This window comes from Topomyia yanbarensis, chromosome 2 (assembly GCF_030247195.1).
Source record: "Topomyia yanbarensis strain Yona2022 chromosome 2, ASM3024719v1, whole genome shotgun sequence".
In the NCBI taxonomy this organism is placed as follows: Eukaryota; Metazoa; Arthropoda; class Insecta; order Diptera; family Culicidae; genus Topomyia; species Topomyia yanbarensis.
The window spans coordinates 92644338-92660033 of record NC_080671.1 but is presented as its reverse complement, the minus strand read 5'-3'; the positions used below and the strand labels follow the sequence as shown (position 1 = coordinate 92660033).

The 15696-nt window shown below is 41.9% G+C and overlaps 1 protein-coding gene across 4 annotated transcripts in view; it reads left to right on the top strand.

The window, feature by feature from the left end:
• Window positions 1-15696, top strand: part of LOC131678832 (leucine-rich repeat and calponin homology domain-containing protein) — a 210354-nt gene that overhangs the window by 189379 nt on the left and 5279 nt on the right. For 3 of the 4 annotated variants that reach the window (XM_058959203.1, XM_058959202.1, XM_058959204.1), the window contains one exon: window positions 161-15635. The exons of the other annotated variant lie outside the window; for it this stretch is intronic. In XM_058959203.1, the coding sequence (XP_058815186.1) occupies window positions 161-1423 (1263 nt within the window). In that variant the 3' untranslated portion in view covers window positions 1424-15635. Of the gene's footprint in view, window positions 1-160; window positions 15636-15696 lie in introns of those variants that run through there. 4 annotated transcript variants of the gene reach the window in all.

The following is a 15696-nucleotide window of genomic DNA, read 5'->3' as shown; positions in this document are numbered from 1 at the left end:
TTGATGAGGAACATTCTTCTGTTGTATATATTTTTATATATATACACGATCACTCTATAACGCTACTTAGGCTAGATCGTCTTTTACGCTGCAATTAGTCACACGATAATGACCATGTGGAACTAACTCTCTCTCCTGTTGTTATTGGTGTTGGTTGCAGGAGTTGATATGCTCCTGTCTGGACATCGTACCACCATCCGAACCGCCGCCGCCACCACCACCGCCGCCAGCACCGGAATCGACAGCAGTGGGCTGGGAACAGCAGCCCGGTGAACAATCCGAACAGGAAATAGATCAAATCCGGCCACCGAATCCATCGGCACTGTACCGCACTATGGTGGCGCTACTGAATCAAGCTGAACTAATGCCGCATCCATTGCCGTCTAATGGCTTGAACCGTCCAACCTCTCCTCCTCCACCGCCTCCCATTGGCAACATTAACAAATCCACAACCACACTTACTGCAGCCAACACCAATACAACAACAGAAGAAGACTGCGAAGGGAACAATCAGCCCTACATGCACCATCCCATTGGTTATGAAGAGCCAAATGGTAACTATCGGGCTTCCATGCATTCCCACGGCTTTTCAAGTGTCACCACCACCGCCACTAACATTGAAACATCTAACCGAAACAATTCGTGTAACATTTCCTCTCCCGTGCGTGCTAAAATGCTGCTTGAGTACCATTTTGACGAGCAGGAGGAGTTAGAGCGGGAGGACGTTAGTAAAGTTCAGGCCAGACTTAGGGCTGTTAGTAGTGAAAATGAGCTTTCGCTTGTGATAGGAGGTGGAGGAGATGGACGAAATGTCCCTGCTTCGTTGGATCTTAACACAACCGAAGGTGGTAGAAGGAAGCGCAAGTTTCCCAGTACTCGCTTTAACGGTAAACGACAGCTGCAACAGCAGCAGTATGATCACGCGGGAAACAGTTTGAATGAAATCGTTGAAGAGTGCGAGTATGATAGTGATATCGGCAAGTTTCGATGTAGGCAGGAGGGTGATTTCGATGATTCGGAAAGCAGTTTGAACTCACTGGACGAGGAAGCGGCATTTACGCCAACCAACGCAAACCAGGGTATCAATGATCTGAACATCTCGACCGGGGGACCGGAACCGAGGGTGATACTGAACTTCAACATCAACTCGGAGGATGATAACGCGGCAGCAGTGAGCAGCAAAATCGTCAGCAAGCGGATTGAATTTTTCGAGAGCAATGCAAACGGACAGGGCGATAAGATTGTCAATTGTTCACTGAAACGCAGCGTCAGCGTTGAGGACAATGTAGGAGACGGCGGACAGAGGGAGTGCCTGCCGAACAGAAAGAAGTCGGAACATACATCGATTTCGACCGTGCTCTGTCTCGGCACGTTCCTGTTTACCGTTATTTTCCTGTACTTATATCCACTGCCGAACCGTTAGGAGCGGTAGCAGATTTGTTATTATTTTTTATTTGATGTTTTTTTCATATTTTCTGTTATTTTTAATCGTAGAGAGAAGATTTCCTTTTTATTCCAATACAATCAATTTTCATGATTTTTTCGTACTTATTACAGCGGCAGGTTTTATTTTAATGTTTAAAGAAAAACACATGTATTCCAAATAATAGAGGTGATGAACTGATTTACTTTGAGATTCAAATCTGTTGTGTGATTAGGTGTCAAGTGTTTGCACAAAGAACATCCCCGTAAAACGATTTTTCATTCCTTTCATTACGAGTGGAAAAGAACTGTTAAAATCGTGTAGGTAGCTGGTTCCGACGGAACTGGACAATCAATGGTAAGTGATTCAATTGGCTGCTTAAATCAAAAGTTCATTCCATAGTAACATTTCTTTATTATCATCATATCGCATGACGGGAAAAAGTATATAAAACCAAATTACTGAATATCTCTAAATGGCACGAAATTCGGAAAAATACCATTTTGATTTTTTTTTTCTCGAAAACAATTGCCTGAAAAACCATGATTTTATGCGCTTTACAGAGCTAACAAATATCGAGTCTATTTTTTGCGTTAGCCCATTTTTTTGTATAATTCACGGTTATCTTTACCTGAAGTGAGGATGGCTCGACAAAATTTGTTTTGAGATATTTATTTCTCGTTTTATGTACTTTGTTTTTCACTGTGCATCGTTAAGCTAAATGATTCAAACATGATAGTTAATCCCCCGGAAGTCGCGTGTTGTATTGAGTGCGCATTGTTCTGAATTTCTATATTTAGGCGACCGAGGCTTTGGTCGCCTAAATGTAGATACTGGCGCGACAGCCGGAGGACTATAAGTTGCGTTCAAATCGTTGGTATCCTCTATCATTTCCTATCGACGAATTTTACTGTTGACCAAAGTTCTTTAAAAGTTTCTGATCCTTCTCTTTTCTCGACTAATTACGAGAAAATTTTATTAGTTATTATTTGCTAGAATACGGAAATGTTCGAAAGAAATTCGATTGAATCTAACCGTATGGCCAACGATTTTCATTGCAGCGAAATCGAATTTGAATCATAATAAACATACATTCGAATCATAATCACCGACGATTTCGAAAAGTAAATCATTTCACTCCCTGTATGAAATTCATTCCGAGAGGCTTTATTTGTAGCAATGTGTAAGTTTGTTTTCATTCTTTAGTGTGAGTTGGCTCGTTTCATGCCTTTTTATGTTTAGGTTCCTTTTTTACTCGTATCGAAGAAGTAATTTTATCTGATATTTATTTTAATTTCTGAAACTAAGATAACAACGTATATAAGAGTCTAGAATAATGAAGAACAATATAATCAAAATTTCGTGTCAGTAAACAATCGATTAGAAACGAAGAAGAGTTTCGCAAACAATCACAAAATACACACGAACATACCAAAAACCTAGCATTATAACGCAAACAACGTACCGAAAAGCAAATACCACAATCTCGTACACATTGGATAACCACACTCGCTAGCGGATCGATCGGTCACACAGAATGTCTTAAACCAAGTTAAGCAAAGCAGTTGCCTTATTTTCGTGAACTGGTTCAAAAGAAAAAGCACTGAGTTCCCGACTCGTATAACGATGGGGGAGCAGTGTTAGTAGGAGTAAGGTCCGTCACATCGTAGAATCTCGTACATGTAAACCATTAACATTGTTGAACTGAACACTACAAAACTATTGTGAGCAGAGCACATACACATTCACACACACACATACACGCAAATTGAATCAATAAATAGATGTGCTGTTGATTTTTCTAAAACGGTGGAATTAAAAGAATTCTACTGTATTTTAAAATGAAAAACAATAGAGTAATAAAAGTACATAGAGAGATCTATTTTACTATCATTCACCGAACGAAACTTTCAACAATAAAAACAACTGGCCGTTGCACCAATACTATCTCACAGTATACTATCTCTCAGTGTATCTTACTAGTTTTCTAGAAGCTTTTACTGTAGTAGTTCCAAGAGTTCCAGCATCACGAAACATTGAGAGGAACCGAAATTTTACAAGTTATCTACTATCTATAAATCTCACTACCAATTCGGTCTAGTCAGTCCAACGCTAATGTACTTAATCTGTTTTATTTATTTTATGTGCTAAAATCTTTTCATTCATTCCTGTTCGACGACAACGCGTCATCCGATTTCACAAAACAGCCACGGAATTTGATTTCCCGTAAATAATCAACTTCGTAAGCTTAGCGTACCTCGAATCGTTTAAAGTTCAAAGAAATTAAGATTTGATTTGTTTGTTTTACATTTTTTTGAATGTTTTATTTTAATGATAAGAATGCTATATATGTTTATTTATCTCTTTTGTATTTCTTTTACAATGAATAACAAGAACACAAAAGGATCTCCAAAAAACGAATTTTCACCCATGGTAGCTTTAATACAACTACATATGTATTTCATTGCGAAAAGATAATGTGCATGATTCGCAAGTTTAACCACATTCATTCCTTTTTTAGCTGCATTAGGGACCATTAATAAATTACGTAACCGGAAAAACACTTTCGGCTACTATTTAACAAATAGTTCTTCAGTAAAACATGCTAAGCCAAGTTCTGACTAACTCCCCCTTCCCCATAAGTCACAAAATGTCACATTTTGTGGTATCACCTCTCCATAAATGTGTTACATATTTTATGAATAGTCCCCTGCTGCAATAGCACGTGAAAACTAAAACAACAGTTCCAAAATTATATTCTGTAACGAAACTTTATAGAGATCTGCTGAGTATCTATTGGCTTAAACTACTAGGTATTTATATTATATATAAAAATAAACATATTTATTCACTAATGATACAACATCCGGACTGTTTATCTAAGTACTTATGTATAAGCGTTAGCGTGGCTCATGATTGTGTGACCAAAATTGAAAATGTTCGGGTTTCAGAATCTTTCGGACTTTATACACAAATATTGAGCCACTCTTACACACACACGAGCTGCGCTAGGCTTCTAGTTTTCCGTAGACTAGGTTTGTGCAAGAATAAAAAAACATAAATAATAGGAGCTTAATAGGTTTGTTGGGCTGCATTGGTTTCTACCGAAACGGAGTCGAGCGAAAAAAAAAGAGAAAATGTTTTACTGTAACAGTGAGTGATGAAGCGAATGCAGCATTGTAGGAACTGATATGAAATGGAATAATTGTTGTAGTATACCGGAAAAGTTTCCTCCAGCAAGTTTTTTGAATAACTAGTTAGCAAGCTTCAATTGAAAAAAATGCCACCCTTAAAAAATATTGTTTTAAACAGAAAAGAAACTGAAAGTAAACATTGTTTTAATTTCTGGTGGTAGATACCATACGGAGGTAATGACACTTTCACCAGGGTAGGTAGAACAGGCGATAGTGCATCTTATTGCTACTGAATTAAATAACTGCACGGTTACGAATATAAACATGAATACTTTATGACAAGAGATGTTTCAAGCTAGGATTGTGATAATTTACTACCGATAATAATGATCACTTTACTGCCGCTAGAAGCATAATTGTCCCATGTGTATAGGGATTCCCATAGCACATGGGGCAGTTATGCTTCTAGCGGCAGTTTAGGTTGTAAAGTTGACACAGGTAATATGTTTGATGAGTTATTTTTTATTTAGAAAGCAGAAGCTGAAATTTCGACAAGCTTATTTGAGTTTGTTTCAATTCAATGCGAAAAATAATTTTCGTCAAAATTTTCGAAGTTGACTTCCACCTTCTCAGATGAATTTCTCTCCAGCTGGTTTCGCGGTTTATACTACTGCAGTCAGCCTTTCAACATTTTCTATTCCGTTACCGAATATTGAACGCGAGAGTCTTCGTTCAAGCGCTATATGACCTTTCTCTTTCAACGAACAGAGCAACAGGGAGTGTCAGCGATTATTTTCATGTATTCAGGGGAGCAGTACAAAAGGTCAACGTTGTACTAATCTACCACAAATGGTCATATGTACAAGTTAGCCTTTTCATGTCTTTCGGGGTGTTTATTAATTTGAGAAGTTCAGTTCAAACAATAACTAGGGTTCTAATTTTATCAAGATCTGAAAATTAACTTTTTTTCGTTCTAGTTAGAGTTTACTATCTTCAGTGAAGTAGGATACATGGTTCTATAACATTCGCCCGAAAATCATTAACCTGAATAACGTTCGCCCGAAAGCTATTTACCCGAATGGACCATTTACCCGAATGCCCCAAACCCGAATAGACCACTTGCCCGAATGTCATTAACTCGAATACTGTATTCACGCAAGCATAATATAAAATCAAATCCAACGGAAGGTAACCCTATGCTTATAAGACCATTTACTATTGTTAAAATTCCATCAAAAGAAAACTAAAATAACTACTAAAGTTCAACAAGCAAGCAGCCGTTTTCTCAAATTTCGTTGCTTTGATCAGTTCATAAAATCTCGGATAGTGAATCGATTTTTAGAGGTTTTACAAACGAAGAATTATCTAAGGAGCCATGTTGCTCATATCAGTGCCATAAAAAATCAAACATCACCATGCGTCCATCTTCATCATGTTCTATACCCGGTAAAAAAAACGCGGACGAACATGGTCAGGCGATTTAAACAGTTTGACGTTTAACTCAACTCGCCTGTGCTAATTGCCCCTACGAACAAATGCAATTTGTGAATGCGATTTAAAGGCAATTTCAACACTTAGACAAATTTTCTGGCGGCTGAAAAGGACTTGGTTGTTTTTGCGTTTTTCAAACATGGCGGCTCATGTTTGGCTTAAGCCTAAAAATAGTTTTTTTAAACGATTGGCGTGTTCTCGCTTGTATTTTGTTTGTCTAGTGCACTTCATTTAGCTAACGAATGTGGGAAATTGTGGAATCGTGTGTAAATATAGTGGAAGAAGATATCTGACCTAAACTCTTAATAAAAGTCAGGTTGTGGTAAGTTTTGGTGTGCAATGCCACTTTCACCATTGATTCTTCCTATAGTTTAGTGGTGATTACCTAGTGTAGTGATATGTTTATGTGAGTATATAATGAACCCGAAAATAAGTAATATTTGTAATTTTCATATTAGGCCAATAAGGGCGATTAAATGGCGCGTTCCCTGGGCGATTTGGGGGCGATTTAAGGGTGGGTAGAGCGGCAAAAAATGACATCGGCAAATCGCCCAAATGTTGCATTTGAAATAGCCCCCTAATTGCCAGCAATTTGCTGGCAAATTGAAGGGCAATTAGCGCATCCGAGATGGCAAATAGCCCCCGGTTAGCCAGCAATTTGCCCTTTTTGACAGGGTATCAACGCCGCCATTACGGGTTCGAAAACCACGTGGGACCGTCATCGTCATCATCTACATTACTTAAACTACTGCCAGTTAAATCTCAACAGAAGTTTGATGCCCAGAAAGCAGTTTTGAGCATACCGTCGTCATAATCATTGATGTATTCCGCATCATTCCCGTCACCGACTCTGGGTGTTGATTGGGTTGCTGTGATTTCCCAGATCTGTGCACTAAGAGCTGCACAATTTCGTCCAAGGAGTCACCGTGAAGAGCCACTTTTTTGTTCCTTCCCCCACTGGCAAGCAGGTAGAAAGGCGAATCAAACTACAATTAGTAGTAGGAGTAGAATGCATGTATGGGAGTAACACACATCGGAGTGAAGAGGTATATTGTGAAAGAGAAGAGCGGTGGTTCGCATGAAAAGTGCAAAGAGCGTTTTTTATTCTTCTCTTTATTTTCTCTGAGGCGCATTACATCGTTGATGAGTATTTCTATGAATTCGTTTACCAAATAGCCCTCTCAAGTAAACTGGTGATACACTCGTTTGCCGGGTTTACTCAAACATAAAGGTTGATTCCTTCGTTCAAGCATGAGCAGCTCTTTTAATCTGTATGCCAACTAAGTTCGCAAGGAAACTGTAGATTCACACGTTGGCTCGGTTTACTCACACTTAGGGGTTAATTCCTTCTTTCAAATAAGAACAACTCTTTGAATCTGTATGTCAAATAAGTTCGCAAGCAAACTGTAGATTCACTCGTTTGCCAGGTTTACTCACTCTTATGGGTTTATTCCTTCTTTCAAATATGAGCAGCTCTTTGAATTTGCATGCCAAATAAGTTCGCAAGGAAACTGTAGATCCACTCATTTTCCTAGTTTACTTAAATATCAGGGTTGATTCTTCTTTCAAACATGAGCAGTTCTTTGAATCTGTATACCAAATTGCCCTCGCAGAAAACTGTTGAACCGTTTGCCCGGTTGATTCAAACCTCGAAGTTGATTCTTTCTTTCAAATAGGAACAGTTCTTTGAATCTGTGTGCCAAACAAGTTCGCATGGAAACTGTTGATCCACTCTTTTGTCCGTTTTACTCAAACATAAAAGTGAATCTTCTTTCAAACATGAGCAGTTCTTTGAATCTGTATACCAAATAGTCCTCAAAAGCAATCTGATGATCCACTCCATTGCCCGGCTAAATGAAAATCAAATAAAAAATTTATTTCAGTTAATTTAAAATTTCCCGCATTGTATTTTCATTTCGATATTTTTCGGGTGAATGGGATTCGGGCGATTGGCATTCGAATGCCACTCGTGTGAATGTCTTTTGGGTAAATGGTTTTCGAACGAACGTCATTCGGGCCAATCTGATAGAATTAGAGTACATATATGCGGGAGCTATATATGTTACATAGAGTTTTAAAAGAAATATAAAAATAAAGAATAAGGTATTGCCTTAAACAAGATCGTTTCTGCAATTTTGATTTTACACTAAAGCATTCAACACTAAGGTTGCTTTCAGTCGAAAAAATATTTTAAGGCATTCCAGTATTTATTAAAATAATGACAAAAATTATAGCTTGATAAAATTAGAACTATCCATCTGCAATTTAAACGAAAGAAAGGCACTTTCATAGTATGAAAAACTTTCCATAACATAATATAAGGTTAGATTATATAGTTTTAGTGAACAGTCGAAATTCATGTTGTGGGATTTCTCGGAGTCTCACTTTGTCCATGAAATGGCTCAATCTTTGAGCTTTGATTTAACTCTCGACTCATCTCTTGCTTTTCGTACGTCATCATTTAACTTTCGTCTCAGTGAGTTGTTTAGTAGCTGATTCCAAGAGCCATTTAGCTCCTGTTTCCATGTGTCATTCAGTTCCCTGTCTTATCACGGCCTACTCGGATAGTCCCCGGCGCTGAACTCACCTTACTCTGACTGAGAATTTCCAAACGGAAGAATTTCGCCTGACATCGATACCTGCTTCCTTGAGCCATTTAGCTCCCAGCTTAATCGAGATCTTCTCGGATATTATCCGGACTGAGAGTTTCCTGGCCGCGGAATTTCTCTCTGTCCCCATGTCTGTTTCGTGAACCAATTAGCTCCCATTTTTGTCACGAGTAAGTCGGATAGTCCACGGCGGAGAATCTATCATACTGTGAATTCCCCGATAGTAGGTTTCTCCCGATACTGATGTTAGTTTCGGTGAGCCTATTAGCTCCCCACTTTGTCCCTACTCGATCGGTGCTGAACCCGGCGGTGGACCTTGCCTACTCAACGGGCCAGACACTGATGTCTGTCCAGCGATTCCGGGTGGAGTGTGTAGCTTCCGGTTCACTGGCGCCCCAACAACTCACTGCTAGTTATTTGACGCGATCTTCTCGCTCCAATCCCCGGCGGTGGATCTAGCCTACTCATGAGCTATCCGTTAGGGTATCGAGATCTGTCCGGCGATTCCGGTGAAGCCTGACATCCGGTTCACTGGAGCGCCGACGATCCGAACCCGGTGCTACGTCGTGTACTACTCCACTGGTTCCCGGCGGTGGACCTAGCCTACACCGGCGGAGAGTTTCCCGGCGGCCGAATTTCTCCCGAAACCCGGTTTTTGGTTTCACTGCGCTTTCTCTGCAGCTCGGAGAGTACACTCGTAACCACTGTGTTTTGACAGCATGCCAGATCGACACAGACTACGATCCAGATCGTAGGACATTGAACTACTTCGAACCTAGGGCATTCGAAGACCACATGTTCCGATGCCTCTTGTACGTTCACATACTTCGGGCAGAGGGGTGACCGAAACATGTCCAAACCGATGCAGGTAGGTACTTCCGGAAACATCCGTTCCCGGACAAAAACTGCGTCAAATGGAAGTTTACCTCTCCATGCTTCCTATACTGGCACATTTGGGATCAGTCGGTGGGTCCACCTTCCATTCTCCGCGTTGTACCACTCTTGCTGCCACTTAGCCAACGAGTCCGTTCTGACCAGTCTCCTTGCATTTCGTGCATTCCTTCGCTGGTAGCATTCCACGTCATCAGCTGGAGTAATTCAGATGGGGATCATCCTGGCAATTACGTATACCGCCTCCGACGGTATTGTTCTTCGTCCGACTCCGCGTTGAGTTTAGCGCAGCAGCCCAGACCGGTACGCCACACCTCAGTTTTGAGAATGAGACACAAACCAGGAGATATTAGTTGTCATTCTCACATACATAGTCGACATGGTTGTTGTATTTTAACCGATCGTCGACTATTACACCCAGGTGACTTAGCGCACGCATCGAAAGAATTGACTGTCCGCCGACACTGATCACGACACGCTGAATTTTTTTCGGTTGCTGACCAGTTCCAAGATGCCTATTGTCTCTGCCGTCAACATCTCTATGTCCTCAAGGGTCTCACCGGTTATCGTCGTTAACGTCGTCTGCAAAGCCTTCGATCTCAACTTCCCTGGGCAGTTCCAGTGTTAACACTCCGTTACATTCTAGAGCCAAGTATGGAGCCCCGATGTACTCCCGCCATGACCCTAATCGTTCGCTGCCCCATGTTCGTCTTGTACACCAGTACTAGGTTCTGAAAGTAACTTTTCAGAACCTTGCATAAATAGTCAGGGACCTGCATTCTGTGCAGCGCTACGGCGATAGCCACCCAATTGGCGCTGTTGAACACGTACTTCACGTCAATCGTTACCACGGCGTAGTAGCGATTACCCCACTTCTTTTGTTTCAATGCTTTCTCTGCGCTCGCGATAACTGTGCGGGTGGCGTCCACCGTCGAGATTCCTTTCCGGAATCCGAACTGCTTTTGCGATAGTCTGTTCTCACTATTAGCGTAGTTCGTCAGCCTGTTGAGGATGACCCTTCCTAGAAGTTTACCAAGAGTATCCAGCAGGCATATAGGCCAATACGAAGCTGGATCGGTGACTTCGCTGGTTTTGGCAGCAACACCAGCTTCTGGATCTCATCTGGCCGGGAAGTAGCCTTTGTCCAGGCATTTCTGTAGGACTATCCAAAATATGTCCGGAAACGAAAGGATCGCTGTCTTCAGTTGGGGATACCGTCCGGATCGGGAGCTTTCTTCTTTTTGTCGCTGCTATGAGCTCGATTGTCACCTGCATTATTATTATTATTATTTATTTATTTATTTATTGAGCTTTAACCGCATAGGGTCATTGGCCAATCTGTCTCCAGCATTTCCGCCGTCTCCATCAACGTACGGTCTAGATGGCTATGTGGTGAGGTCGTGTTGCGGGAAGCCTCTCCACGATAATTTTCAATTTGTCAGCGCAAATTTTAGCTGGTGTCGTTGGATCCTTGATCTTGGTCATCACGACACGGCAAGCGTTGCCCCAAGCGTCTACTGCTCTGCACAGCTCCTTGTAGCAGGTGGACTCCCTAAGCACTATCTCGAGTTCTCTGACTGCCTCAGATCTTGCTCACGCGTCTTCTGGCTTTCACGCAGGCAGGCAAGCAGCACAGAGGATGCTGAGCGGTTCGCTCCACCAATATGCCAGTTCCTTGGCTCCGCAAATGTTTCCGACAGCTCATCGGCATTCGAAATTGGAGCGAGGCTGTCAGCACAAAGTGCTTCTACAAAGAGGCCCTAGCCGAAGCCCTTTATTTTCCACTTTCGACCAATGGTTTAGTGAATCGCCTGGTAGTCGCTATGTGTGTACTGCTCATTAGTTTGCTAATTCATGTTATCCATCAGCGACGCGCTGCAGAATGTTACGTCGATGGTGGATCCCCGCTCGTCTTTACGGAATGTGCACCACAGCTTCACATCTAGCTTCGCCTCTTTTGTTAGTATGTCTGCTACCCCACTCCACGGCCCAAGTGTTAAAAGCTCCTCCTATAACAATCGGTGTTCGCCCGACTACCGAATCGGTTAGCGCGTCCAGCATCCGATTGTACTGCTCAGGTGTCCACCGTGTGGGAGCATAACAGCTCCATACGGATACGCCGTTGATTCTGGCGATCGCGAAGCCTTCGTGTTTGCTCTCCACCACCGCTTGGACAAGTAAACCGCCCATTACTTGGATTGCCGCCATCCTTGTACTATCCACCACCCAGTTACCGTTATCGGGAGGTACACAATACGGTTCTACAATAATTGCAACGTAGGACTTCGTTTCTGTTGTTGACTGCCACAACAGTTTCTGTGCAATGTCGCAATGATTGAGGTTAAGTTGGATTATCTCCATCATCATTGGCGTGTCTTCGCCTTTTTGTACCATGGGTATCAGAAGCCTCCCATCATGTGGTCCTTTTCGCCCTCATTTGTGTGTAGCTCCCTTCTCCCCACAGTTTTTGCACATATCAGATCTGTCCAGGCCTTCACGGTTTCTTGCCTGATGGCCGAAAGCCAGGCATCTGAAACACCTCTCCATTTGTTTAGTGGCCCTAGGGATCAATGGTAACGAGCACACCGACCATCCGATTTTGATTTTACTGTATCGACATAAGCTGGTTGGTTTCGGTTGACGTTAAGCGTATTGCTGATGCGACTGTGTGCCACTGTACGCCTTAGCGCGCTCCTCACTTCGTCTTCCGTTGTGATCTCGTCCAGATTCCTGCACTCGACCACTGCTGTCTGAACCAACTTTCTCATGTTCGCTTCTCCTCCCATTGCTTCTACCACGAGTTACCGATAGGTCGAGCTCTTGATCAAGGGATCTTTCTTCAACCTAAACAGCATCTCGCCTTTCTGAGTGCACCTGGTTCTTACTACGTTCTCTCCCAGCTCCTTCAGCTTGGGATATTCTCTCACCCTTTTGAGGATCGCAGCGTACGTCACACCGTCGTTTGCTTTGACGTCTAGAGCGTCTCCCTCCTCTGGCACGGCCTAAAGTCTGTTTTTTCCTTCTCTCTTCTACGGGTCGCCATTCCCGAGCAAATGAAAAGCCCATAATACCCCCTTGGTCATGGGGTTTGACATGGGTGTTTGAAATGGGTTCAGACCATGAAAACACCATCATCATGGTCCGGTAGATCCCATATAAGATACCATATGTTGGTGTATTTATGGGTTATTGAGACCATTTTATGGTGTCTTGATGGTTGTGAATTTTGTCACGGACCATGTTTAAGGTCTTTTGAAGGGGCTATGTGGTGTTTGAACCCATGAGTATTTGCTCGGGTTCACTCTCCATTTTTCGGTTATTTCGCTGTCTTTCACCGACCTTCTTGGGCTTTTTCGGTTTCTCCTCCTCTCCTGGTGTTTCCCTTAATCTTTTCACAGAACGGCGTCTCATAGGCTTCTGCTTTTGCTATCTCCGTGGTTTTCAGTGCCTTTTAGGCGTTTTCAGTTCTCTCCAGTAACGCCTACTGTTCGCATTCGGCTGCTGCTACGATGGATTTGATGCTAATTACTAGATCCCTGAACTGTCTGTGCACGTTGCTCTTGGTTTACACGAATTCACAGAGTTATGCGATTTTGTTGCCCTAGCTTCATCACTTTAGGCAACTCAGACTGCTGGTCTTCTTAGGTGATGCATGGTTTCCGTGTGCGCACCTGAAACTCGTGCTCGGTATGGTCTCATTATCGAGACAAAGTTTGCTGTTGCACTTGATCGTTTTGTTGGGTCGGCGACCTCGCTAGCACACCTTTGGCGAACATGGGTTCACCACACTTGCTTCGTTTCATTTTTTTATATTTTTGTTGTCGTTTCCATGTTTTTTGGGTCCCAATTCCAAGCCGCTATTTACGCCCGTGATGTCGCATGCGAGGGTTGACCTGGTTCTTCATGGGGTACCGCGTTCAGAGTCGGATCGGCGCTAGTCAGGAACGTTCAGTTGAGCTTATTTCCACCGGCTAAGGTGCCGGGCTTCGAACGAACTTGGAGATCTCCCAAAGTTTTACCGGCATTAGCCTATTCGCCGTTTCGGGGAAATGTCACCCATCCTTACTAGGATAGTGGAATGGCGCGGCTGTCGGTCTGTCGAGACTAAGATAGTGCGAAACTCGTGAAAAGTGTAAGGAAGGTCACACATCTGAACATATTTGAATCTATATACATAGCCAATGCTGAACAAACGCTCTTGATTGAGTACGATGTGGCTATATCGTCGCTCTTTTTCACTTGACACAACTGAGAATTCAGTGAATCTTTTAACTATTCTTGACAAGTACTGCACGTAGTATGAATGTGTGCGTCACTTACGTAATCAGTCGGACATCGTGCAACATCTAGTTCGAAGCCGGTCGAGAAAAAAATGTAAGGGTTTTTGTTCATCACAGGGGATCTGGATTCAATTCTTACGAGATTGTTGTGATTGTCAGAGGTGAAAAATCTCTGGTTACCTCTTCCTAAAATCGACGGTCCCGATATGTGTTCACGGTTCGACACCTAGGGTTTAGGTGTGGAGTTGTTTCTCTGACGTTTGTGATTGGTACACAATGCGGAACACGAACGATGGGAAAATCCTTGGAATGTACTGTTATTCTTTAATTTATTATTTGTCTGTATTCTTTATGTTATTAAAAATTTGCTCAGTTGCAGTATTTGTGTATCGGGAGAATAGACACAGCCTGATACTACTCTGTATAGAAAATACCTTCCAACAATGATTTGTTAGAATATAGTTGTGGTAGACGGGCCATAGTTGGACGAATCCGATAAAAGTCTAGTGCTTTTCGTAAAGCTATGAGTCACGAGCCTTCGTGATTGTATGTATGTACTGAGGTATTCAGTAGAGTTGGATTGATTTTGTTTGAGGTAAGAACTGTCTGTTGGTGTGTCAGTGTGGAACGGGAGTCCGTGTTCGCTTTGGATCATCAAAGGAAGTCTCCACGTGACGCTTAGTAGAATTCCTGAATCACACACAAAATCGATCTGAAGGATCTCCCACAGCTCTTTGGGAAGCTATTGGCTGGATGGAAAAGCTATGGATTTTTTTCTCCAAATCTGAACATGTTTCACTATTTATTTACAAAACGAACGATCTGTTCATATTTGAACGCGTAGGTAGATGTTTCGTTTGGGCTTTGTAACGACCAAACTAATCCGGCCGCCAACCGACCTTACTTTTCAGTCTAACTTCACTGAGCTCTTTGCTGTTTTTAGAAACCAGTTGAATCTTTGCCCAGAAATACGCACTACCTTGTTATCAACACTCGATCCTGTTTAGACCAACCGAGTACGATTTGTTTTATCGGCCTTATTCATAATTATTCCTTTTGTGAAATTTGTTAGGGCTAGAACAGCGATTCTGATCCGCATTAGGCGCAGCCCATGCAGGACGACTTTGTCTGTCGCGTTCCGCACTAGTTTTCCCATGGACGATCAAGATATTATCTAAATGATGTTCACACGGCTGCAATCAGCAAGTAGTACTATTCAGAAATTTCCTAGAAAATCTATAGAACAACTCATTATCATCTTGGGTATAACTGACGAAGAACCGCATTTCTTCCATAGTCACCCACTCCGGGTCAGACGCTATTTAGAACGACTCCTAACCGTCGAGCTTCTCTCTTCTGTGATAGTAGGAATTCCCGATCACAGGTTAATGGCTCGATTAAAATCCGTTAAAGCATTGAAACATCACTTCGTCATTTGTTATTTTAGTTCTTTCAAAGCAATAGTTTCAGTTCTGTGAAAATGTACTACTATGAAAAGTTTTAGGTAGAGAAAGCGTACGTATGAGAGATCACCATCTCATTTTATATTATTTCAAACCATAGGTATTATAATCGTTTGCGCAGCCAAATTTCAGTAAATAAACTCATAAGTTTAAAATCATTATATTTTACTATCGTTTTGGGAACTAACTATCATATAAAATACTAAACAAAGTTCTGGCAAATAAAAAGCAACAAAATTATGAACATATAAAGCATCCTTCTGCATTTTTGAAGTGCTTCATTAATCTTTAAATTGAAAAAAAAAAGCTTATCGAAACAAAATTAATAAATTAGTTGAAAACGACATACAACCATCACGGTTGTCTCTTTTTATTCTACCATACCTCTCCCGCATTCTCTAACCA